At 46.0% G+C, this 8,590-nt stretch overlaps 1 protein-coding gene across 1 annotated transcript; it reads left to right on the plus strand.

The window, feature by feature from the left end:
• The first annotated feature begins 1,000 nt into the window (after positions 1-1,000).
• On the plus strand, positions 1,001-4,601 carry LOC8029422 (60S ribosomal protein L7). Its single transcript, XM_002404887.4, has 6 exons — positions 1,001-1,088; positions 1,339-1,459; positions 1,542-1,708; positions 1,813-1,950; positions 3,360-3,469; positions 4,351-4,601. The coding sequence occupies exons 1-6, from the start codon at positions 1,078-1,080 to the stop codon at positions 4,557-4,559; spliced, it is 756 nt and encodes a 251-aa protein (XP_002404931.2). The 5' UTR covers positions 1,001-1,077; the 3' UTR covers positions 4,560-4,601.
• Positions 4,602-8,590: the final 3,989 nt, after the last annotated feature.

Raw genomic sequence — 8,590 nt, forward strand, 5'->3', positions numbered from 1 at the left:
CGCAGACACGCAGTGACAGTTCACGATGAGCCGGGAGGGAACGCGTGCCTCTTTAGAATATGGCTCCTCACTTCGTCGTCGTCGTCTTGCCAGAATGTAAATGAACATCCGCACCATCAAATATATCCCCTCCAAAAAAAAAGTTCCAGCGCAGAAAAAGAGGTACACCTATCTGATTAGGCCTACACACAAGATCCGCGCACGCCCGAAGATAGGCCCACCCGCAAAACATTCTGGACTAGCGGAGCAGCAAGCAACAAACATGCCAAAAGAAAACAAATCTACTCACTGCCATGAGAGCCCGATGCCGTGAAGTCGATCCCGAAAAGACCGTTGTCGAGTCGGGCCCGACGACGACATGACGGTGTTTTTTTTCTCACCGCTGTCGACTCCGCTCCCACTAATCTTCCTCGCGAACCGCTCGGCAGTAGAGAGCGGTGGACGTCTCGACGACCATGTTTTCTTTTAACTTTTTTTTTCTTTTCCTCCGCTCGGGCTCCGATGCTTGGTCAAGGTCGCGATGGTCCGCGAGGTAACGTGCCGACCGTTTGTCGCAGCAACGGAGAGCAGCGCATCGGCGACGATCTCTGCTCACTGCAAGAACACCGGAGTCGGCGGCGCTGGCTTTTGCTAGGCGTAGGAGGCGAGCGCAGTACTCCTCCGATCGAGAATCTTCCTCGGCGAAGAACGAACTGCTTGTCCGCAGGAGACAGGTGTTATGTAGTCGGTCGCGATGTTCCGGGGCAGGTTTGCGATGAAAAGAACGGAGCGATGGAGAGCAGCGGGAGGGGTGAAGGAAGATCTCCTCCCTTCCACGGCGCTGTTGTTGTTATCCCAATGTTTACGCGCGTTGCACGGCAGCGGCTGCGATCTGCAGAATCTCTGCCACCTGGATCGCCATGTTTGATACGAAGATGACGTCACGAAGGACGCGCGAACACCCTGCGCCATCTATCCGTAGCGCGTTCAACCCGTTCAACGTTTTCGTTTTGGAGAGCTTCCTCAAAGAGCCGAGAGGGGGCTTCATATTTTCCTCGCCGCCATTAATCCCCGGATGTGTTCTTTTCCCAAGTAGCCATGGCGCCGACGTAAGTGTTTCACCTTCTTTTCGACTCAATCCGGCGTAATCGTTGCCCGAGAAAAAACTTTCAACCTCATAATTCGATCCAAATTGACCTGAACTTAACGTGGATTCGGGATTTTGGCGTATTAAATGATTGCGGAATTTTCGAACCTTTCAAAAAGACGGCGACAAGCGGACCCCCTCGAACCCACGATCACACCAGCACCCACAGCCGGTGCGTTCATTCACTGACATGTGTCGTCTTGTCTTCGCAGCGCTACAAAGAAACCCGAAAAGCAGAAGCTTCCGGAAGTTCCGGAGACCCTCCTCAAGCGCCGCAAGCAGCGTGCGCTCTCCAAAGTTAAGCAGCTCCAGAATGCCATCAAGCAACGCAAGGTGAGACTCGTGCTAACTCTTGTTCCGCTGACGCATTCTACGAGTACTGCAGTGACCGCTTTGTGTTTCAATCTATAAACAGGCAAACCGCGCGAAGCGGCTGGAGATCTTCAAACGCGCCGAACAGTACGTCAAGGAGTACCGGCGTCAAGAAAGAGACACCATTCGTCTCAAGCGCGTCGCCAGGAACAAGGGCAACTTCTATGTCCCCGCGGAACCCAAGCTCGCCGTTGTCATCCGTATCCGAGGGTAAGAAGCGATTCACTATCCAACTCACTTGCGCACCGCAGTAGAATCCACCGTAGTGTTGGTTTGTTGTCGTCTTTAATGGGTCAATTGAATCCTCGTTTCAGTGTTAATGGAGTGAGCCCGAAGCCCAGGAAAGTCCTGCAGCTGCTTCGTCTGAGGCAGATCAACAACGCCACCTTCGTCAAGCTGAACAAGGCGACCGTGAACATGCTCAGGATCGCCGAGCCTTACATCACCTGGGGGTGAGTAGGCAATGTGACATCGTGTTGCTGCTTGTATTATGCCCTACAGGGGCCCTGCAATGACTTTTTGATTGGTTTTTAATTTCCACCGAACCTGAGTGTACTGAATGTAGTAACTTAGTGGAGGTTTTCTCTAAATTCGCTTTATTTTAAAAGTTGTAGGCAAATAAAAAAATTCAAACACAAGCAAAAAATAACCTCCTTCATGACATCCCTGGCCCTAAATTGGGTGGCCAGTCTGCGGTGGCTTACATTGATGACCGCTTCCCCTGCAGTCTCGCGCGCACACAACGGCTCCTTGCTTGCTTCAGCCCTCCACCGCGCTTGCTGGCATAAATTTACCTGGTCTGTCAAAGTTGGAGCTCCAAATTCTCGATAGAGGTGCGGAGCTCTGAGTAGTACACCGTACAGGGACACTCCTCATAAGTGTCCGTAGCACGCTGGCAAAGCCTCTCGGCCCCAGCTCGACAACACTCAAGTTCCGGACAAGTCTAGGCGAGTCTCATGTGGTCTCGCAAGGAGACAAATTTGTATTTTCACTTCTTGCAAAATGTGCCACCAACGTCATGCGTCGTCTGCTAGGATCTGCGGGGCATAGCCCTCGGAGATCCTGAAGCAAGCGTGCTTCGGAATCGTGGGAATGCGAGTATGTCGACGGGTCATCGCTCAATGTTTCTTGTTTCCATACTTACTGAACTGCATTTGTTTCTCTTCTCATCTAAAATAGTGGACAAAAACTTTCGTAAATATTTTGTACGGTTGGCGCCATTTATATTTTGTATTTCGACTAAAAATGAAGTGTTTAGCAGTTTTGATACATGCCGCGCACGTTTAGCATCACAGGGCACTCTGTAGGAGGGGAGGAGGTTTCCGGTTAGAATATGACACACTGATATATTTAGTCACTCTCTCCATGCCCGCTGGGTTGCCCGAACCACAAGAGATGTGGAGAGTGCAAAAAGGGTACACTTAAATAATATTGCGGGGCCCCTTTAATCAGTTAACAGTAACATGTTTATGCGGAGTGTAAGTGCATCTGCTTCTGGCACAGGTGTTGGCAGTTATATCAGAATGCCAAACTCTTATTGACTGATTGAAAAGAAAATAGTGGGTAGATCTGAAGGCATCTAGTGTTGAGGTCTGCCCACTAATCCTTTCAATCAAACCCAATCGGAACTTGGTGTCGTTCTGTCGTCTCCACAACTCCTGTGCAAGAAGCAAACGACTTGCTCTCCGCATTGGCATTGTCAAGAAATTTCTCTTTAAATTCTTTTAAGCTATTCAAATACGCTGAACGCATGCATGTTCGGGGGACAATGGCTGTAGCCTTTGGTTATTTCGTCTGGTTCAGTAAGTTGTCCGTTTCAGCCTAGAGATTAGATTCTGATGATTGTGAACTGACTTAACAGGTACCCCAACCTCAAGACTGTGCGTGAGCTGATCTACAAGCGGGGCTTCGGCCGCCTGGATGATCGCAGAGTGCCACTGTCCGACAACGCGGTCATTGAAAAGAGGCTCGGTGAGTTTCAACATTGCGTGCCTGTGTTGCAGACTCCCTTGCATCAGCAGACTGCTTTTGTTTTGAAGTCTGTTGTATCCTTCCTTTGAGAAGGTTAACCGCACCGTCCCTTAACCGGCCAGCAGTAGTTTAGTGTTGGCACGGCCAGAAAAGAGTGCGAACATTGAAGCTCCAACTTTGTCGCAGTTGGTGTGTGTTCTAGCACCCTTTGAAGTGCTTGAAATGCTGCACATTGTTGTACATCCTATCTAATAATCACTTTCATAATCCCAGCATCCCTGTTGATAGCCAAGTGGTCTCAAAATCCGTACAAGTCTGCTCTTAACAGTTTCTAATGCCTTTTTTAACCAAAAACTGTACAAGTGGTGTGTTGTTTGAACATAGTACATCCTGATCTAACGAGTCCTATAATCCTGGTACTTCTGCTGATAGCAAAATTGTCTGGAAAGCCTTACAACTTTACATTCAGTAGTTACTGCTCTGAACAACAGGATATTTTGACCAAACACTGCACAGCCAAAACTAAATGTGTGGTGTTGCTTGTAGTAATGATGATCACTCCAACCATCTAAGCACTCTTGTTGATAGGCAAGCTATCTCAAAATTCATACAAGTTTGCTTTTAATAGCTACCAACTTCTTTGAGCAACAGGACCTTTTGACCAAAGGCTGCTTAGCAAAGAGAAAACTCGTGGTATTGCTTATGGTATGAGTCATTCAGACATTTTATCCTTGTAAGACTCAAAACTGTAAGCTGTGCCCATTAGATGGGGGTGGCCAGTCAACTGAGTGGTTTAAGGTATCAAAAACTTGTGTCTGTTGAAAAGTACGAATTCAGAGCTTGCCCAAGACTAAAGTTGCTTGTGTGCATCCTGTGCGCAGGAAAGAAGGGCATCATCTGTGTGGAGGACTTGATCCACGAGCTGTACACAGTGGGCCCCAACTTCAAGAAGGCCAACAACTTCCTGTGGCACTTCAAGCTGAACACTCCAAGGGGAGGCTGGCGCAAGAAGACAAACCACTACAGCGAGGGGGGAGACTTCGGAAACCGGGAAGACCTCATCAACCGCCTCCTCCGCAGGATGATCTAGGCCCTGATCCTCCACCCAGAATAAAACAAAGGAAAGACCGAACTCTGTGTTGTCCTCGTTTACTTTTGAGCCCCGTTTTCGATACCACGTTGAGGACGTTCAAACGATTAGCTCTCTGTTTAGGGTCGGGTAGGTTGAGGGATTGCAGGGATCGTAGATTGAATGATGTCAGGATATACTGACTGTGATGGAAGGGCTGTGTCATGAATGAGTTTGCTCCATGTTGTGCCAAAATGCCATTTTTGCTAAGAATTGTGCCGAGATGAACTTCAGCAAAACCAAAAATAAAAATGAAGTAGGAGGAAAGGAAAATGGTACAAATACAGATTATGCAATGTCTCAACTCACCCACTCAGCATATTGTTTGTTTCATCTTGGGTCAGATCACAGTCAAGGGCTCCAGGTACCACCATAAACTCTAAAAGAGCAAGTTGCGGGGCATTTGCTGTACCCGATTTAGTCAATGAAAGAATACGCACAGCAAGATGGACGAATGCCATGATGTGCTTTGAGTTAAGGTGAAACAAAGATTAGAGATTGCTTGCCAACTGCGCTGAACGGTTGGTCACTAACATCGCCTGGAGTTCCAGACAATGTCGATGTCGGAAGCTAAACGTCTCGAGAATTATGTGAAATAGTTGGGTGGCAGCTACTGAGAAGTCAAAACCACAATCTTGCAGTCCGGATGAGGTTATCGGTTATGTCAGCTGCATGCGTCCGTGCCACCTCTCGCTGCCTCTCACCGGCACGTCGAGCTTCACTGCTTTACACCGGAGTGCTAGGAGCAACAGTTGACATGGGTGAGCATCTCGGAACTGGTCCAGATCTGCCTTCTTTGGTCTTAATTTTAGGTTGATCTCCAATTTTAGAAAGCTGCTACGAGAAGAGAAAAGACGGTGAGAGTGCAGGCGAGCTGGTGGTAGCTAATCATTGAGACGTTCTCTGTGTCTGTTCCTTCTACTGAAAGTTCTTCCAATTTCTTCCACCGCAGTCTCAGGTGTAATACGACATGACGAGAAGAGAAAATGGAAACTCTGGTCTGTATTTGATTAAATGCGGCTGTTGATAGAAAGAGCAGCAAACTTTGACCTCACTCTGGTTCTAACGCAGCCAAGAGCATAACCGGTTAGAGCTGAGCTAGTTTCTACATGTCTGAGGAAGCAGCTTGAGCACTACAGACAGGACAGGACATACACAAAGCTGTATGTCTTTCTGTAAGTGTTCAAGCTGTTTCCTCATAGACATTGCTAAGAGCACTGTAAATTTTAAAGCTCAGGAGTAGGTACTCGTAATATTTGTGGGTGGTTCTTTTTGCAGTTTATATACTAGGTTTGAGTTAGGTAGGTTCTTAAAATCTGTCTGGAAAAGGGGGGGAGGTGCCACATTTTTATTGATACACATACTTTAGTGCCTATGCTGGTTTTTGCTGCAATTTTACAGGAATTATATTTACAGGCTAAATACCAGGTGTAAGTGGGAGGGGAGAGAGGCTTTATCCCAACAAGTGTTTGCTACAATTCATTTTTCAAGCATTTTTTTAATACCCATTGTAGATAGAACCTACTCTGATCAGAACCTTATTTCTAAAACTATGGCTCCGTGTTCCTTTTGTGCCCTAACTAGTTTTATTACACAAGGTAAGTTATATTGTCCACTGTCAAAGAGCAACCCCCAATCACTATCGTAAATGAACTCGTGTAGAGACGCAATCACTATTTCATTTTCAAGTGATGTGCTACTGCTAACAGATGTTAGCATCTGCTCCAAACCAGTATTTTGCCCTGCTGCTACAGAACCTGCTACAAACGTCAAATGCCACTTCCACCACTGTACTGACTGGCCCAAGGTGTTGGGCAGACAGTTTTCTACTCTCGTGACTACCTATTTTCCTGGGCAGGACAAGCACATATGTTTAGTACATGTAAATGTAACCATCACTTCATGGTTACATTGGTCAAAAGGTAACAGTTAACTAAACATGCAGAAGTACCTACCGCACAGTCAATGACAACAACTCGAGGCCAAACGAGTTTTGCTGTCTCGTATCCAAAGATAGCCCTCCTCATGTTTCTCACCATTTATCTTTTCATTTTGGATGGGTGCCCTTCCATGATTTTATGGTGATGTATAGGCCTTTTCCATAAGCATTATGTCTATTACTTGATTAAATAGGGTGCTCACCTAATCAAGGTACTAACTAAAAAGACATCCATCATGAATTCAAAGAGTATGGAGTACAGTACTTTGGTCATACCACATAAAGTCGATAATGAAATATATTTTGGGATGGGTAAATCCCAATGCACCTGTTTTATGTACCAAGATTCGTGCTGTGGCTTTCGACACAAACACCAATGGTTGTCATTATGCTTGCATGATCATTTGCAACATGCACACACATAGTTTCTCTCCAAGACTGATGGCTCAAGAAATATGTTTGATTGCAAACCTGGTGCATTTGGACACACCTACCCATAAATGGCACACCTCTCCTAACCTTGTTCACAGTATTGCCGCGCGCCAAGTAGGCAGCGCGGCCGTAGCCTAACGGTTATCGCGCTTTCCTCCCACGCGAATGGCCAGGGTTCGATTCCTGGTCGCGGCTACGCATTTTTGTTTACACTGTAATGTGATGTTCTAGTAAATTCGAGAACCGTCTAGCTGATTCGAGGTTGGAATGTTCTACACGTCGAACCTTCTACATCGAGTGCTCCAGAAGCCAACGCGTGTACAAAAGCGGCTCCGCCTGGCAAGCAGGAGTCAGTTTCGCCCCAGCGCTCGACTCTGCTGTCTCGCCGACTTCGACGCCCGCGACGCTCTGTTATGATCTTTTGTACCCTTTTAGTTTTGGCACAAGTTCGCCACATTAAACGTTTATTTCTTCCTTTTTATTTCCTGTTTTTTTGGTCACCACCCGTGACAGTATTATCCCTCTGAAATTGTGCACCAAGGTCATGTCCTGGGAATCAATCGTTAAGGCTGTTGTATACAGGATAAAGTTTGCTCAGGATCGTGGCCATCCTCAATTTTAACCGTTTTTGTCACACTTCATTTTTTCTTCGTGGAAGCAAAACCATGCATTTGCTTCTGGTTGGGTATGGTACTTGACACTATCTGCTGATACATGGCCCACTTTCTGAAACATTCCGTGTTATGAAATATTTTCGAGGGAATATAAAAACTCTAATTGATTGGCGTTCTATGATAACCAGGCAACTACAGTACTTGGGAACATTACAATCTTTTGTTAAAAGTCATGAATTTATAATTTTGCGAACAAAGGCTGAAAGGATTCAATGCAAAGATATTTGTATATTTGTGGAATAAAAACTGTCCAAAAGTTTAATTACTGCTTATTCATATTTTATGACAGTGTAAATTCTTATTTCAGTGCATGTGCCGAGGCATTGATGTCGAAGAAAGTTGGGGACGCTTACAAAGGAAAAAAACTTGTGGTGATGTCCCCGACGTGAAAGCATTTGAACTGAAGCTCGTGCCCTTCCAGCACCAGGAATTTCTATATAAAAAAAAAATAATTGTTATAGTCTTCCTTTTTGGAGAATACTATATGGAAATGAAACAATCACACTGTCCCTCAAAGAGTGTCTTTGTGAGATAGTATGCAATGTGAACAAAGTTTGAAGTCGAATTTTCACATGCTTGTAAATTAAGTAATATTGAATACCAAAATTCTTACTTGTAGGAGGATCAGCGGCAGAGTGCATTAGTGCAGCTCGTAGCACGTGGAGCGAACGCTTGCACTGCAGAACCCAGGGAGCCTGGGTTCAATTCCCACCTCCGCCCGCTTCGATCTGGATGAGCATCGTACTGGTGCGCAGTCATGTATCACTACTGCGTGGTGCAGTGTTAAAGACCCCTGGCTAGCGCTCATACTATACTGGCCAAATTTCTCGTCTACGGTGTAAACCGGCGACACCGTACCTCGAAGGCAGACTGACCTGACACTGCATAAATGTAAAAATATATATATATATTTTTTCTTTTTTTTAGAGGGTTAAAGCAACTATGTT

The sequence above is a fragment of the Ixodes scapularis genome, unplaced genomic scaffold (assembly GCF_016920785.2).
Source record: "Ixodes scapularis isolate PalLabHiFi unplaced genomic scaffold, ASM1692078v2 PGA_scaffold7__128_contigs__length_106722199, whole genome shotgun sequence".
Classification (NCBI taxonomy): Eukaryota; Metazoa; Arthropoda; class Arachnida; order Ixodida; family Ixodidae; genus Ixodes; species Ixodes scapularis.

What these genes read in the sequence shown, in the direction of transcription:
- LOC8029422 (XM_002404887.4), top strand. An exon ending in ATGCCATCAAGCAACGCAAG is followed by an intron (nt 1,460 to 1,541) that starts GTGAGACTCGTG and finishes ATCTATAAACAG; the next exon opens with GCAAACCGCGCGAAGCGGCT. An exon ending in GGTCATTGAAAAGAGGCTCG is followed by an intron (nt 3,470 to 4,350) that starts GTGAGTTTCAAC and finishes TCCTGTGCGCAG; the next exon opens with GAAAGAAGGGCATCATCTGT.